General features: G+C 47.4%; 1 protein-coding gene across 1 annotated transcript in view; it reads left to right on the forward strand.

Annotated features, from left to right (window-relative positions):
• The first annotated feature begins 477 nt into the window (after positions 1 to 477).
• rims2b (regulating synaptic membrane exocytosis 2b) overlaps positions 478 to 18,459 on the forward strand; it is a 239,421-nt gene continuing 221,439 nt past the window's right edge. Inside the window, 2 exon segments of the mRNA XM_071373645.1 lie at positions 478 to 498; positions 4,706 to 4,825. Coding sequence (XP_071229746.1) covers positions 478 to 498; positions 4,706 to 4,825 — 141 coding nt within the window.

Here is an 18,459-nt window from a genome sequence, read left to right on the forward strand (position 1 = left end):
TTAATTCCACAGGAGATATGGATGGCCAATGGTGGGACCATGCATCTTGGCATAGCGAGGCCTTGTCTATGGTATGACTACGAATGGAGCCCCCCCCGCCCTCTAAAATCTCACCTTTTCTCTGTTTTGATTTCAGCTGTGCATTTTTTTAAACAAAATTGTATTGACTTCATCCCAACCCCGTAGGCAGCAGTCAAAGGGGAAAAAATCTAAACCAATGAGCAGGCATTATTATTGGACACCAACTCTAATACTCTATCTGAGAGGCAAAACAAATCAAATCAAATTGTATTTGTCACACACACCAAATACAACAGGTGTAAATGCTTACTTACGAGCCCTTAACCGACAATGCAGTTTTAAGAAAAATAAAAGTTAAGATATTTTTTTTTACTAAATAAACTAAAGTTAAAAATGATCAAACAATAAGGATATACAGGGGTACCGGTACGCTGTGGGGGGTAGTCCTGGAAGAGGATGTGGAACTTGGACCCCAAGGTAAAGACTCAACCCGAAACAAGGCCAGTCAGAATAGCTGTAGTGAGAAGTTGTAGGTTATACCTGCCTATTGTAAAGTGCTTTCTACATTACTCACTACAAATACTACAACCCACTACAACAACAACAACAATCCTCTACTACTTACTGTAACGCTCGTCTGAAGAAGTAGACCAAGGTGCAGCGTGGTAAGTGTTCATGATCTTTAATTACTCAGAACACCAAACAAAAAAAAGAATAACGAACGTCACGTTCTGCAGGCTTCACAGAGCTAACAAAAACAAGATCCCACAACATAGGTAGGAAAAAGGCTACCTTAGTATGATTCCCAATCAGAGACAACGATAGACAGCTGCCTCTGATTGGGAACCCTACCCGGCAAAAAATAAAGAAATACAAAACATAGAATGCCCACCCCACATCACACCCTGACCTAACTAAATAGAGAAATAAAACGGCTCTCAAAGGTCAGGGCGTGACACTACCACTACTGCCTTAATTTGTTGGACCCTGCAACCCACTATAGCCACTTATTCATTACAATTACTATAACCAACTACAACTACTTATTCACTACAATTTCTACAACCAACTACAACTAAAACTAAAACACACTACAGCTACTTACTCACAGCAATTACTGCAACCCACTACGATTACTACAACTCACTACATAACACGACCCGTTAAAACAGCTTACCCACTACAACTGTTTACTCACTGCAACTACTACAATTCACTACAACCCACTACAACTGTTTACTCACTATAACTACTACAACCAACTACAGCTACTTATTCACTACAACTACTTACTCATTACAACTAATACAACCCCCTACAACTACTACAGTATTAGTTTAGCAGGATTCTTTCTCTTCACAACTGGCTATGTGATTATTGCAGCTCAATGAGTGTAACTTCTGTTGACAATTTCGATACCTTTTGGAAACAAAACACATTTTATAAGGAGGATGGGATCCACCCAAATCATATGCATTCCTGGATCCTTTTCACAGCATTAGAATGCATGGCTGGTTACTGAATGAGACCCTCTATCTCCCTCCTCAACACTGTGGCTGGTTACTGAATGAGACCCTCTATCTCCCTCCTCAACACTGTGGCTGGTTACTGAATGAGACCCTCTATCTCCCTCCTCAACACTGTGGCTGGTTACTGAATGAGACCCTCTATCTCCCTCCTCAACACTGTGGCTGGTTACTGAATGAGACCCTCTATCTCCCTCCTCGACACTGTGGCTGGTTACTGAATGAGACCCTCTATCTCCCTCCTCAACACTGTGGCTGGTTACTGAATGAGACCCTCTATCTCCCTCCTCAACACTGTGGCTGGTTACTGAATGAGACCCTCTATCCCCCTCCTCAACACTGTGGCTGGTTACTGAATGAGACCCTCTATCCCCCTCCTCAACACTGTGGCTGGTTACTGAATGAGACCCTCTATCTCCCTCCTCAACACTGTGGCTGGTTACTGAATGAGACCCTCTATCCCCCTCCTCAACACTGTGGCTGGTTACTGAATGAGACCCTCTATCCCCCTCCTCAACACTGTGGCTGGTTACTGAATGAGACCCTCTATCTCCCTCCTCAACACTGTGGCTGGTTACTGAATGAGACCCTCTATCTCCCTCCTCAACACTGTGGCTGGTTACTGAATGAGACCCTCTATCTCCCTCCTCAACACTGTGGCTGGTTACTGAATGAGACCCTCTATCCCCCTCCTCAACACTGTGGCTGGTTACTGAATGAGACCCTCTATCTCCCTCCTCAACACTGTGGCTGGTTACTGAATGAGACCCTCTATCCCCCTCCTCAACACTGTGGCTGGTTACTGAATGAGACCCTCTATCTCCCTCCTCAACACTGTGGCTGGTTACTGAATGAGACCCTCTATCTCCCTCCTCAACACTGTGGCTGGTTACTGAATGAGACCCTCTATCCCCCTCCTCAACACTGTGGCTGGTTACTGAATGAGACCCTCTATCCCCCTCCTCAACACTGTGGCTGGTTACTGAATGAGACCCTCTATCCCCCTCCTCAACACTGTGGCTGGTTACTGAATGAGACCCTCTATCCCCCTCCTCAACACTGTGGCTGGTTACTGAATGAGACCCTCTATCTCCCTCCTCAACACTGTGGCTGGTTACTGAATGAGACCCTCTATCTCCCTCCTCAACACTGTGGCTGGTTACTGAATGAAACCCTCTATCTCCCTCCTCAACACTGTGGCTGGTTACTGAATGAGACCCTCTATCTCCCTCCTCAACACTGTGGCTGGTTACTGAATGAGACCCTCTATCTCCCTCCTCAACACCGTGGCTGGTTACTGAATGAGACCCTCTATCCCCCTCCTCAACACTGTGGCTGGTTACTGAATGAGACCCTCTATCTCCCTCCTCAACACTGTGGCTGGTTACTGAATGAGACCCTCTATCCCCCTCCTCAACACTGTGGCTGGTTACTGAATGAGACCCTCTATCCCCCTCCTCAACACTGTGGCTGGTTACTGAATGAGACCCTCTATCTCCCTCCTCAACACTGTGGCTGGTTACTGAATGAGACCCTCTATCTCCCTCCTCAACACTGTGGCTGGTTACTGAATGATACCCTCTATCCCCCTCCTCAACACTGTGGCTGGTTACTGAATGAGACCCTCTATCTCCCTCCTCAACACTGTGGCTGGTTACTGAATGAGACCCTCTATCTCCCTCCTCAACACTGTGGCTGGTTACTGAATGAGACCCTCTATCTCCCTCCTCAACACTGTGGCTGGTTACTGAATGAGACCCTCTATCTCCCTCCTCAACACTGTGGCTGGTTACTGAATGAGACCCTCTATCTCCCTCCTCAACACTGTGGCTGGTTACTGAATGAGACCCTCTATCCCCCTCCTCAACACTGTGGCTGGTTACTGAATGAGACCCTCTATCTCCCTCCTCAACACTGTGGCTGGTTACTGAATGAGACCCTCTATCTCCCTCCTCAACACTGTGGCTGGTTACTGAATGAGACCCTCTATCCCCCTCCTCAACACTGTGGCTGGTTACTGAATGAGACCCTCTATCCCCCTCCTCAACACTGTGGCTGGTTACTGAATGAGACCCTCTATCTCCCTCCTCAACACTGTGGCTGGTTACTGAATGAGACCCTCTATCCCCCTCCTCAACACTGTGGCTGGTTACTGAATGAGACCCTCTATCCCCCTCCTCAACACTGTGGCTGGTTACTGAATGAGACCCTCTATCTCCCTCCTCAACACTGTGGCTGGTTACTGAATGAGACCCTCTATCTCCCTCCTCAACACTGTGGCTGGTTACTGAATGATACCCTCTATCCCCCTCCTCAACACTGTGGCTGGTTACTGAATGAGACCCTCTATCTCCCTCCTCAACACTGTGGCTGGTTACTGAATGAGACCCTCTATCCCCCTCCTCAACACTGTGGCTGGTTACTGAATGAGACCCTCTATCCCCCTCCTCAACACTGTGGCTGGTTACTGAATGAGACCCTCTATCCCCCTCCTCAACACTGTGGGAAGTTACTGTTTTCAGCCTGGTGGTCATTTTCTTAATTAAACCAAGTCCTTGCTCTTTCCCTACTCTCTATCTTCCTCCTCTCTCTCTCTCTTCCTCCTTTCTCTCTCTCTTTTCCTACTCCCCTCTCTCTCTTTCTCTGCATGTTTTCCAGTGCATGCTTCTCCATCTACCCACCACTGCTGTGGTCACACAAACTCTTAAATCACATGCCAATGGCTATATGAATGACCACTTCTCCTGTGTCATCACAGCATTTAAAATGCATGACAGTTGGATTTGTTACACAGTGTAATATACTGCCTATACAGACTTTACAGCACATGAGACAGCACAGTGTAATACAACGTATACAGACTTTACAGCACATGAAGACAGCAAAGCAAGCTTTCATAGGGTTTTTCCTATACTCATCATGACAGATGCTGTGGTTATACTGATGTACCTGGATAGAGCACCATTTGACACCAAATTCCAATGTCTCTTGATCTAAGTTTATGTAATCACGATGCATCACATGTAATATGGCCTCCACCCTTCTTTCTGTTGAGTATGTTCTTCTATATTATATTCTTGTTCTAATGTTTTGTTCTTGAAACATGAGAAGCCTACTTGTTGTTAAACACAACATGTGTGTTGTGTTTGACCTCGTAGCACCCGATGACATGGCAACCGTCCAAAGATGGCGAGCGCCTGATAGGGCGGATTATACTAAACAAGAGGATGAAGGATGGAACGGTGCCCCGAGACACCGGAGCTCTGCTGGGACTCAAGGTAAGCCCTGATCCTGGACCTGCTCCTAACCCTAACCCGTAGACACCGGAGCTCTGCTGGGACTCAAGGTAAGCCCTGATCCTGGACCTGCTCCTAACCCTAACCCGTAGACACAAGAGCTCTGCTGGGACTCAAGGTAAGCCCTGATCCTGGACCTGCTCCTAACCCTAACCCGTAGACACCGGAGCTCTGCTGGGACTCAAGGTAAGCCCTGATCCTGGACCTGCTCCTAACCCTAACCCGAGACACCGGAGCTCTGCTGGGACTCAAGGTAAGCCCTGATCCTGGACCTGCTCCTAACCCTAACCCGTAGACACAAGAGCTCTGCTGGGACTCAAGGTAAGCCCTGATCCTGGACCTGCTCCTAACCCTAACCCGTAGACACCGGAGCTCTGCTGGGACTCAAGGTAAGCCCTGATCCTGGACCTGCTCCTAACCCTAACCCGTAGACACAAGAGCTCTGCTGGGACTCAAGGTAAGCCCTCATCCTGGACCTGCTCCTAACCCTAACCCGTAGACACAAGAGCTCTGCTGGGACTCAGGATATGGGGACGATATCTGGGCTGACTCTAATAAAATGTTATTGGTCACATGAGCCGAACACAACAGGTGTAGACTTTACATGAAATGCTTACTTATGAGCCCATTTCCCAACAGTGCAGAGTTAATAAAAAAGTAAAACATTTGCTAAATAAACTATTTAAACATTGAGGGAATTATATTTGAGTTAGAAAATGTTGTTCAAATGATAGGTAAGATATACAAAACCTTGCAGTGAGTCTATCCAGCTGACAATCTTTTAGAAAATAATATTAACTATTGGAACCAAGACTTAAAAATAACTGATGTTGGTTCAAGATGGAGGGAAAGTTGGAGTGTAACAAAATTACAGTTAACAAAAATGTAGTGGGTTGGGGCAGGGTGATGTAGTTGATGTGGAGATGGGAGTGTGTTAGTGGGTCTGGGCAGGGTGATGTAGTTGATGTGGAGATGGGAGTGTGTTAGTGGGTCTGGGCAGGGTGATGTAGTTGATGTGGAGATGGGAGTGTGATAGTGGGTCTGGGCAGGGTGATGTAGTTGATGTGGAGATGGGAGTGTGTTAGTGGGTCTGGGCAGGGTGATGTAGTGGGTCTGGGCAGGGTGATGTAGTTGATGTGGAGATGGGAGTGTGTTAGTGGGTCGGGGCAGGGTGATGTAGTGGGTCTGGGCAGGGTGATGTAGTTGATGTGGAGATGGGAGTGTGTTAGTGGGTCTGGGCAGGGTGATGTAGTGGGTCTGGGCAGGGTGATGTAGTTGATGTGGAGATGGGAGTGTGTTAGTGGGTCTGGGCAGGGTGATGTAGTTGATGTGGAGATGGGAGTGTGTTAGTGGGTCTGGGCAGGGTGATGTAGTTGATGTGGAGATGGGAGTGTGATAGTGGGTCTGGGCAGGGTGATGTAGTGGGTCTGGGCAGGGTGATGTAGTTGATGTGGAGATGGGAGTGTGTTAGTGGGTCTGGGCAGGGTGATGTAGTTGATGTGGAGATGGGAGTGTGTTAGTGGGTCTGGGCAGGGTGATGTAGTTGATGTGGAGATGGGAGTGTTTTAGTGGGTCGGGGCAGGGTTAGGGTTAGGGTTAGGGTTAAAAAATGAAAAATAAAAAATAACAAGGCTATATAGATGGAGTACCAGGTAATAACATGGCTATATAGATGGAGTACCAGGTAATAACATGGCTATATACAGGGAGTACCGGGTAATAACATGGCTATATACAGGGAGTACCGGGTAATAACATGGCTATATACAGGGAGTACCAGGTAATAACATGGCTATATAGATGGAGTACCAGGTAATAACATGGCTATATACAGGGAGTACCAGGTAATAACATGGCTATATACCGGGAGTACCAGGTAATAACATGGCTATATAGAGGGAGTACCAGGTAATAACACGGCTATATACAGGGAGTACCAGGTAATAACATGGCTATATAGATGGAGTACTAGGTAATAACACGGCTATATACAGGGAGTACCAGGTAATAACATGGCTATAATCAGGGAGTACCGGGTAATAACATGGCTATATACAGCTATATAGGTGATGCAGCCAGTCAAGATGCTCTCAATGGTTCAGCTGTAGAACTTCTTGAGGATCTGAGGCCCCATGCCAAATCGTTTCAACCTCCTGAGGGGGAAGAGGCTTTGTCGTGCCTTCTTCACGACTGTCTTGGTGTGTTTGGACCATTCTAGGTTGTTGTTGATGTGGACACCAAGGAATTTGAAGCTCTCAACCTGCTCCACTACAGCCCCTTCGATGAGAATGGGGACGTGCTCAGTGCTCCTTTTCCTGTAGTCCACAATCATCTACTTAGTCTTGGTTACGTTGAGGGATAGGTTGTTATTCTGGCACCACCCGGCCAGGTCTCTGACCTCCTCCCTATAGGCTGTCTCATCGTTGTCGGTGATCAGGCCTACCACTGTTGTGTCATCAGCAAACTTAATGATGGTGTTGGAGTCGTGCCTGTCCATGCAGTCGTGGGTGAACAGGGAGTACAGGAGGGGACTGAGCACGCACCCCTGGACAGCTCCAGTGTTGAGGATCAGCGTGGCAGATGTGTTGCTACCTACCCTCACCACCTGGGGGCGGCCCGCCAGGAAGTCCAGTGTTCCTTTTGTCCAGGTGGGAAAGGGCAGTGTGGAGTGCAATAGAGATTGCATCATCTGTGGATCTGTTTGGGCGGTATGCAAATTGGAGTGGTTCTAGGGTTTCTGGGATAAAGGTGTTGATGTGAGCCATTACCAGTCTTTCAAAGCACTTCATGGCTACGGACGTGAGTCATTTAGGCAGGTTGCCTTTGTGTTCTTGGGCACAGGGTCTATGGTGGTCTGCTTGAAGCATGTTAGTATTACAGACTCAATCAGGTTTCATGTTGAAAATGTCAGTGAAGACACCTGCCAGTTGGTCAGCACATGCACGGAACACACGTCCTGATAATTTGTCTGGCCCCGCAGCCTTGTGTATATTGACCTGTTTAAAGGTCTTACTCACGTCGGCTACGGAGAGCGTCATCACACAGTCGTCCGGAACAGCTGATGTTCTCATGCATGCCTCAGTGTTGCTTGCCTCGAAGCGAGCATAGAAGTGATTTAGCTCGTCTGATAGGCTTGTGTCACTGGGCAGCTCGCGACTGTGCTTCCCTTTGCAGTCTGTAATAGTTTGCAAGCCCTGCCACACCCGACAAGCGTCGGAGCCGGTGTAGTATGATTCAATTTTAGCCCTGTATTGACCCTTTGCCTGTTTGATGGTTCGTCGCAGGCCATAGCGGGATTTCTTGTAAGCTTCCGGGCTAGAGTCCCGCACCTTGAAAGTGGCAGCTCTTCGCTTTAGCTCAGTGCGAATGTTGCCTGTAATCCATGGCTTCTGGTTGGGGTATGTACGTACAGTCACTGTGGGGATGACGTCCTCAATGCACTCATTGATAAATCCAGTGACTGATGTGGTGTATTCCTCAATGTCATCAGAAAGAATCCCGGAATATGTTCCAGTCTGTGATAGCAAAACAGTCCTGTAGTTTAGCATCTGCTTCATCTGACAATTTTTTTATAGACCGAGTCACTTGTGCTTCCTGCTTTAATTTTAGCTTGTAAGCAGGAACCAGGAGGATAGAGTTGTGGTTGGATTTACCAAATGGAGGGCAAGGGAGAGCTCTGTACGCATCTCTGTGTGTGGAGTACAGGTGATCTAGATTTTTCCCCCCCTCTGGTTGCACATTTAACATGTTGATAGAGATTGGTAGAACTGATTTAAGTTTCCCTGCATTAAAGTCTCCGGCCACTAGGAGCGCCGCCTCTGGGTGAGTGGTTTGCTGTTTGCTTATTTCCTTATACAGCTGGCTTAGTGCGGTCTTAGTGCCGGCATCTGTCTGTGGTGGTAAATAAACAGCCACGGAAAGTATAGCTGAGAACTCTCTGGCAAGTAGTGTGGCCTGCAATTTATCATAATATACTCTACGTCAGGCGAGCAAAATCTAGAGACTTCCTTAGATTTCGTGCACCAGCTGTTGTTTACAAATATGCACAGACCACCCGCCCTGGTCTTACCGGAGTGTGCTGTTCTATCCTGCCGGTGCAGCATGTATCCTTGCTAGCTGAATATCCATGACGTCATTCAGCCACGATTCCGTGAAACATAGGATATTACAGTTTTTGATGTCCCGTTGGTAGGATATTCGTAATCGTACCTCGTCTAGTTTATTGTCCAATGATTGCACGTTGGCAAGTAATATTGACGGTAACGGCAGCTTTCCTAGTTGCCTTCTGCGGGTCCGGATGAGGCATCCGGCTCTTCTGCCTCTTCCTTTTGCGAATAATTGGGATGTCTGTTTGGAGAATGTCGTGTGAGTCCTGCTTGCTGCTGTTGTTGTTGAAAAAATATTTGTCTAATCCGAGGTGAGTGATCGCTGCCCTGATACCTAGAAGCTCTTTTCTGCCGTAAAATACGGTTGCAGAAACATTATGTACAAAATAATTTAGAAATATCGCGAAAAACCCCCACATAATAACACAATTGGTTAGGAGACCATAAAACGGCGGCCATCTCCTCCGGCGCCATTTTCTCTGAATCCGCCCTGGCTGTCAATTAACTTCTGGGCCACATCCTGACTGATGGCAGCCCATTCTAGCATAATCAATGCTTGGAGTTTGTCAGAATTTGTGGATTTTTGTTTGTCCACCTGCCTCTTGAGGATTGACCACAAGTTCTCAATGGGATTAAGGTCTGGCAAGTTTCCTGGCCGTGGACCCAAAATGTTGATGTTTTGTTCCCCGAGCCACTTAGTTATCACTTTTGCCTCATGGCAAGCTGCTCCATCATGCTGGAAAAGGCATTATTCGTCACCAAACTGTTCCTGGATGGTTGGGAGAAGTTGCTCTCTGATGATGTGTTGGTACCATTCTTTATTCATGGCTGTGTTATTACACAAAATTGTGAGTGAGCCCACTCCCTTGGCTGAGAAGCAACCCCACACATGAATGGTCTCAGGTAGCTTTACTGTTGGCATGACACAGGACTGATGGTAGCGCTCACCTTGTCTTCTCCGGACAAGCTTTTTTCCGGAAGGCTCAAACAATCGGAAAGGGGATTCATCAGAGAAAATGACTTCCCCCATGTCCTCAGCAGTCCAATCCCTGTACCTTTTGCAGCATATCAGTCTGTCCCTGATGTTTTTCCGGGAGAGAAGTGGCTTCTTTGCTGCCCTTCTTGACACCAGGCCATCCTCCAAAAGTCTTCGCCTCACTGTGCGTGCAGATGCACTCACACCTGCCTGCTGCCATTCCTGAAGAAGCTCTGTACTGGTGGTGCCCCGATTCCGCAGCTGAATCAACTTTAGGAGACGGTCCTGGCGCTTGCTGTACTTTCTTGGGCGACCCTGAAGCCTTCTTCACAACAGTTGAACTGCTCTCCTGGAAGTGCTTGATGAGCCGATAAATGGTTGATTTAGGTGCAATCTGACTGGCAGCAATATCCGTGCCTGTGAAGCCCTTTTTGTGCAAAGCAATGATGACGGCACGTGTTTCCTTGCAGGTAACCATGGTTGACAGAGGAAGAACAATGATTCCAAGCACCAATCTCCCTTTGAAGCTTCCAGTCTGTTATTCGAACTCAATCAGCATGTCAAAGTTATCTCCAGCCTTGTCCTCATCAACACTCACACCTGTGTTAACGAGAGAATCACTGACATGATGTCAGCTGGTCCTTTTGTGGCAGGGCTGAAATGCATTGGAAATGTTTTTTGGGGATTCAGTTCATTTGCATGGCAAAGAGGGACTTTGCAATTAATTGCATTTCATCTGATCACTCTTCATAACATTCTGGAGTATATGCAAATTTCCATCATACAAACTGAGGCAGCAGACTTTGTGAAAATGTATATTTTTGTAACGGCAGCCTTCCCTCTCTTCACTAGAAGAGGGGGTGTAACAGGGATCAGACCAACACGCAGCGTAGCCAGTGCTCAACATGTTTAATTAAACGAATAAACAGTGAACACTTACAAATACAAAATAACAAAATGTGGCAAACCGATACAGCCCTATCTGGTGCAGAGAAAACACAGAGACAGGAAACAACCACCCACAAATCCCCAACACAAAACAAGCCACCTATATATGATTCCCAATCAGGGACAACGATTGACAGCTGCCTCTGATTGAGAACCATATTAGGCCGAACACAGAAACAGACAAACTAGACACACAACATAGAATGCCCACCCAGCTCACGTCCTGACCAACACTAAAACAAGCACAACACACAAGAACTATGGTCAGAACGTGATAGTACCCCCCTCCTGAGGTGCGGACTCCGAACGCACCCCCTAAAACTCAAGGGGAGGGTCTGGGTGGGCATCTGTCCGCGGTGGCGGCTCCGGCGCTGGACGAGGACACCACTCCACCATTGTCTTTGTCCCCCTCCTTAGCGTCCTTTGAGTGGCGACCCTCGCCCCCGACCCTGGTCTAGGAACCTTCACAAAGGTCCCCCCTAGATTGAGGAGATAACTCAGGACAGAGAGGTAGCTCAGGACAGAGAGGTAGCTCAGGACAGAGAGGTAGCTCAGGACAGAGGGGTAGCTCAGGACAGAGGGGTAGCTCAGGACACAGGGGCAGCTCCGGACTGAATGGCAGCTCCGGACTGAATGGCAGCTCCGGACTGAATGGCAGCTCCGGACTGAATGGCAGCTCATGACTGAATGGCAGCTCATGACTGGAGGGCAGCTCATGACTGGAGGGCAGCTCATGACTGGAGGGCAGCTCATGACTGGAGGGCAGCTCATGACTGGAGGGCAGCTCATGACTGGAAGGCAGCTCATGACTGGAAGGCAGCTCATGACTGGAGGGCAGCTCATGACTGGAAGGCGGCTCATGACTGGAAGGCGGCTCTGGCGGCTCCTGACTGGCTGGCGGCTCTGGCGGCTCCTGACTGGCTGGCGGCTCTGGCGGCTCCTGACTGGCTGGCGGCTCTGGCGGCTCCTGACTGGTTGGCGGCTCTGGCGGCTCCTGACTGGCTGGTGGCTCTGGCGGCTCCTGACTGGCTGGCGGCTCTGGCGGCTCCTGACAGACGGGCGGCTCTAGCGGCTCGGGACAGACGGGCGGCTCTAACGGCTCGGGACAGACGGGCGGCTCAGATGGCGCTGGGCAGACGGATGGCTCAGATGGCGCTGGGCAGACGGATGGCTCAGATGGCGCTGGGCAGACGGATGGCTCAGATGGCGCTGGGCAGACGGATGGCTCAGACGGCGCTGGGCAGGCAGGCAGCTCAGACGGCGCTGGGCAGGCAGGCAGCTCAGACGGCGCTGGGCAGACAGGCAGTGCACGCGGCGTTGGACAATCGGCCGACTCTGACCTGCTGAGGCGCACAGTAGGCCTGGTGCGTGGTGCCGGAACTGGTGGTACCGGACTGGAGACACGCACCTCAAGGCTAGTGCAGGGAGCAGGAACAGGGCACACTGGACTCTCGAGGCGCACTATAGGCCTGGTGCGTGGTTCCGGCACTGGTGGTACCGGGCTGAGGGCACGCACCTCAGGGCGAGTGCGGGGAGAAGGAACAGTGCGTACAGGGCTCTGGAGACGCACAGGAGGCTTGGTGCGTGGTGCCGGAACTGGAGGTACTGGGCTGGAGACACGCACCATAGGGAGAGTGCGTGGAGGAGGAACAGAGTTCTGGAGACGCACAGGAAGCCTGGTGTGTGGTGTAGGCACTGGTGGTACTGGGCTGGGGCGGGAAGGTGGCGCCGGATATACCGGACCGTGAAGGCGTACAGGAGCTCTTAAGCACCGAGCCTGCCCAACCTTACCTGGTTTAATGCTCCCCGTAGCCAGGCCAGTGCGGAGAGGTGGAATAGCCCGCACTGGGCTGTGCTGGCGAACCGGGGACACCATACGTAAGGCTGGTGCCATGTACACCGGCCCGAGGAGACGCACTGGAGACCAGATGTGTTGAGCCGGCTTCATGTTACCTGGCTCGATGCCCACTCTAGCCCGGCCGATACGTGGAGCTGGAATGTACCGCACCGGGCTAAGCACACGTACAGGAGACACCGTGCGCTCTTCCGCATAACACGGTGTCTGCCCGTACTCCCGCTCTCCACGGTAAGCATGGGAAGTGGGCGCAGGTTTCCTACCTGACCTCGCCACACCACCCTTTATCCCCCCCCCAATAAATTTTTGGGGTTTCTTCTCGGGCTTCCTGGCCAGCCGTGTTCCCTCATAACACCGGTTCCCCTTCTCAGCTGCTTTCGCTCTCCTAGCTGCCTCCACCTGTTCCCATGGAAGGCGATCCTTACCAGCCAGGATCTCCTCCCATGTGTAGCAACCCTTTCCGTCCAACACGTCCTCCCAAGTCCATTTCTCCTGGTCCCGCTGCTGCTGCTGCCGCTGCTGCCCGTTGCTACGCTGCTTGGTCTGAAATTGGTGGGTGGTTCTGTAACGGCAGCCTTCCCTCTCTTCACTAGAAGAGGGGGTGTAACAGGGATCAGACCAACACGCAGCGTAGCCAGTGCTCAACATGTTTAATTAAACGAATAAACAGTGAACACTTACAAATACAAAATAACAAAATGTGGCAAACCGATACAGCCCTATCTGGTGCAGAGAAAACACAGAGACAGGAAACAACCACCCACAAATCCCCAACACAAAACAAGCCACCTATATATGATTCCCAATCAGGGACAACAATTGACAGCTGCCTCTGATTGAGAACCATATTAGGCCGAACACAGAAACAGACAAACTAGACACACAACATAGAATGCCCACCCAGCTCACGTCCTGACCAACACTAAAACAAGCACAACACACAAGAACTATGGTCAGAACGTGACAATTTTACTGAGTATAATGTATAGTGATGTATACTGAGATGTACACTGATTATAATGTATAGTGATGTATACTGAGGTGTATAATGTATTGTGATGTATACTGAGACATATACTGAGTATAATGTATAGTGATGTATACTGAGCTATATACTGAGTATAATGTATAGTGATGTATACTGAAATGTATACTGATTATAATATATAGTGATGTATACTGAGATATATACTGAGTATAATGTATATTGATGTATACTGATTATAATCACCATCTGCACATCTATCATTTCAGTGTTAATCTGCTAAATTGTAATTACTTTGCTACTATGGCCTATTTATTGCCTTACCTTCTCACGCCATTTGCACACACTGTATATAGACTTTCTTTTTTCTATGTGTTATTGACTGTACGCTTGTTTATTCCATGTGTAACTGTGTTGTTGTTTGTGTCGCTTTGCTTTATCTTGGCCAGGTCGCAGTTGTAAATGAGAACTTGTTCTCAAATAGCTTTCCTGGTTAAATAAAGGTTAAATAAAAAAATAACAAAAATGAATGTATAGTGATATATACTGATTATAATGTATAGTGATGTATACTGATTATAATGTATAGGGATGTATACTGATATATATACTGATATATATACTGATTATAATGTATAGTGATGTATACTGATTATAATGTATAGTGATGTATAGTGATATATATACTGATTATAATGTATAGTGATGTATACTGATATATATACCGATTATAATGTATAGTGATGTATACTGATATATATACTGATTATAATGTATAGCAGTACCCAATGGTCATACTTGAGTAAAGTATAGATACCTTAATAGAACGTTACTCAAGTAAAAGTAAAAGTCACCCAGTAAAATACTACTTGAGTTAAAGTCTAAAAGTATTTGGTTCTAAATATAATTAAGTATCAAAAGTAAATGTATAAATCATTTCAAATTCCTTCTATTAAGCAAAGCATTTTCTTGTTTTTAAAATGTATGGATATCCAGGGGCACACTCCAACACAGACATAATTTACAGATATCCAGGGACACACTCCAACACTCAGACATAATTTACAGATATCCAGGGACACACTCCAACACTCAGACATCATTTACAGATATCCAGGGGAACACTCCATCACTCAGACATAATTTACAGATATCCAGGGACACAATCCAACACTCAGACATCATTTACAGATATCCAGGGACACACTCCAACACTCAGGCATCATTTACAGATATCCAGGGGAACACTCCAACACTCAGACATAATTTACAGATATCCAGGGACACACTCCAACACTCAGACATCATTTACAGATATCCAGGGACACAATCCAACACTCAGACATCATTTACAGATATCCAGGGACACACTCCAACACTCAGGCATCATTTACAGATATCCAGGGGAACACTCCAACACTCAGACATCATTTACAGATATCCAGGGGAACACTCCAACACTCAGACATCATTTACAGATATCCAGGGGAACACTCCATCACTCAGACATAATTTACAGATATCCAGGGGAACACTCCAACACTCAGACATCATGTACAGATAGCCAGGGGAACACTCCAACACTCAGGCATCATTTACAGATAGCCAGGGGAACACTCCAACACTCAGACATCATTTACAGATATTCAGATATCCAGGGGCACAATCCAACACTCAGAAATCATTTACAGATATCCAGGGACACACTCCAACACTCAGACATCATTTACAGATAGCCAGGGGCACACTCCAACACTCAGACATCATTTACAGATATCCAGGGACACACTCCAACACTCAGACATCATTTACAGATATCCAGGGGAACACTCCATCACTCAGACATAATTTACAGATATCCAGGGGCACACTCCAACACTCAGACATCATTTACAGATATCCAGGGGCACACTCCAACACTCAGACATCATTTACAGATATCCAGGGACACACTCCAACACTCAGACATCATTTACAGATATCCAGGGACACACTCCAACACTCAGGCATCATTTACAGATAGCCAGGGGAACACTCCAACACTCAGACATCATTTACAGATATCCAGGGACACACTCCAACACTCAGACATCATTTATAGATATTCAGATATCCAGGGGCACACTCCAATACTCAGACATAATTTACAGATATCCAGGGACACACTCCAACACTCAGATATCATTTACAGATATCCAGGGGAACACTCCATCACTCAGACATAATTTACAGATATCCAGGGGCACACTCCAACACTCAGACATCATTTACAGATATCCAGGGGCACACTCCAACACTCAGACATCATTTACAGATATCCAGGGACACACTCCAACACTCAGACATCATTTACAGATATCCAGGGACACACTCCAACACTCAGGCATCATTTACAGATAGCCAGGGGAACACTCCAACACTCAGACATCATTTACAGATATCCAGGGACACACTCCAACACTCAGACACCATTTACAGATATCCAGGGGAACACTCCAACACTCAGACATCATTTATAGATATTCAGATATCCAGGGGCACACTCCAATACTCAGACATAATTTACAGATATCCAGGGACACACTCCAACACTCAGATATCATTTACAGATATCCAGGGGAACACTCCATCACTCAGACATAATTTACAGATATCCAGGGGCACACTCCAACACTCAGACATCATTTACAGATATCCAGGGGCACACTCCAACACTCAGACATCATTTACAGATATCCAGGGACACACTCCAACACTCAGACATCATTTACAGATATCCAGGGACACACTCCAACACTCAGACATCATTTACAGATATCCAGGGGCACACTCCAACACTCAGACATCATGTACAGATAGCCAGGGGAACACTCCATCACTCAGACATCATGTACAGATAGCCAGGGGAACACTCCAACACTCAGACATCATGTACAGATAGCCAGGGGAACACTCCAACACTCAGACATCATTTACATATATCCAGGGACACACTCCAACACTCAGACATAATTTACAGATATCCAGGGACACACTCCAACACTCAGACATCATTTACAGATATCCAGGGACACACTCCAACACTCAGACATTATTTACAGATAGCCAGGGGCACACTCCAACACTCAGACATCATTTACAGATATCCAGATATCCAGGGACACACTCCAACACTCAGACATCATTTACAGATATCCAGGGGCACACTCCAACACTCAGACATCATTTACAGATAGCCAGGGGCACACTCCAACACTCAGACATCATTTACAGATAGCCAGGGGCACACTCCAACACTCAGACATCATTTACAGATATCCAGGGGCACACTCCAACACTCAGACATTATTTACAAAAGATGCATTTTGTCCGCCAGATCAGAGACAGAAGGGATGACCATGTTTTGTCTTGATAAGTGTGTGAATTTGACCATTTTCCTGTCCTGCTAAGCATTCAAAATGTAACGAGTACTTTTGGGTGTCAGGTAAATGTAAGGAGTAAAAAGTACATTATTTTATTTAGGACAGTAGCGAAGTAAAATTAAAAGTTGTCAAAATATAAATAGTCAAGTAAAGTACAGATACCCCAAAAAACTACTTTAGTCGTACTTTAAAGCATTTTTACTTAAGTACTTTACACCACTGATGTATAGTGATGTACAGTATATCACAAAAGTGAGTACACCCCTCACATTTTTGTAAATATTTGAGTATATCTTTTCATGTGACAACACTGAAGAAATGACACTTTGCTACAATGTAAAGTAGTGAGTGTACAGCTTGTATAACAGTGTACATTTGCTGTCCCCTCAAAATAACTCAACACACAGCCATTAATGTCTAAACCGCTGGCAACAAAAGTGAGTACACCCCTAAGTGAAAATGTCCAAATTGGGCCCAAAGTGTCAATATTTTGTGTGGCCACCATCATTTTCCACCACTGCCTTAACCCTCTTGGGCATGGAGTTCACCAGAGCTTCACAGGTTGCCACTGGAGTCCTCTTCCACTCCTCCATGACGACATCACGGAGTTGGTGGATGTTAGAGACCTTGCACTCCTCCACCTTCCGTTTGAGGATGCCCCACAGATGCTCAATAGGGTTTAGGTCTGGAGACATGCTTGGCCAGTCCATCACCTTTACCCTCAGCTTTTTTAGCAAGGCAGTGGTCGTCTTGGAGGTGTGTTTGGGGTCGTTATCATGTTGGAATACTGCCCTGCGGCCCAGTCTCCGAAGGGAGGGGATCATGCTCTGCTTCAGTATGTCACAGTACATGTTGGCATTCATGGTTCCCTCAATGAACTGTAGCTCCCCAGTGCCGGCAGCACTCATGCAGCCCCAGACCATGACAGTCCCACCACCATGCTTGACTGTAGGCAAGACACACTTGTCTTTGTACTCCTCACCTGGTTGCCGCCACACACGCTTGACACCATCTGAACCAAATAAGTTTATCTTGGTCTCATCAGACCACAGGACATGGTTCCAGTAATCCATGTCCTTAGTCTGCTTGTCTTCAGCAAACTGTTTGCGGGCTTTCTTGTGCATCATCTTTAGAAGAGGCTTCCTTCTGGGACGACAGCCATGCAGACCAATTTGATGCAGTGTACGGTGTATGGTCTGAGCACTGACAGGCTGACCCCCCACCCCTTCAACCTCTGCAGCAATGCTGGCAGCACTCATACGTCTATTTCCCAAAGACAACCTCTGGATATGACGCTGAGCACGTGCACTCAACTTCTTTGGTC

This window comes from Salvelinus alpinus, chromosome 29, assembly GCF_045679555.1.
Source record: "Salvelinus alpinus chromosome 29, SLU_Salpinus.1, whole genome shotgun sequence".
Taxonomy (NCBI): Eukaryota; Metazoa; Chordata; class Actinopteri; order Salmoniformes; family Salmonidae; genus Salvelinus; species Salvelinus alpinus.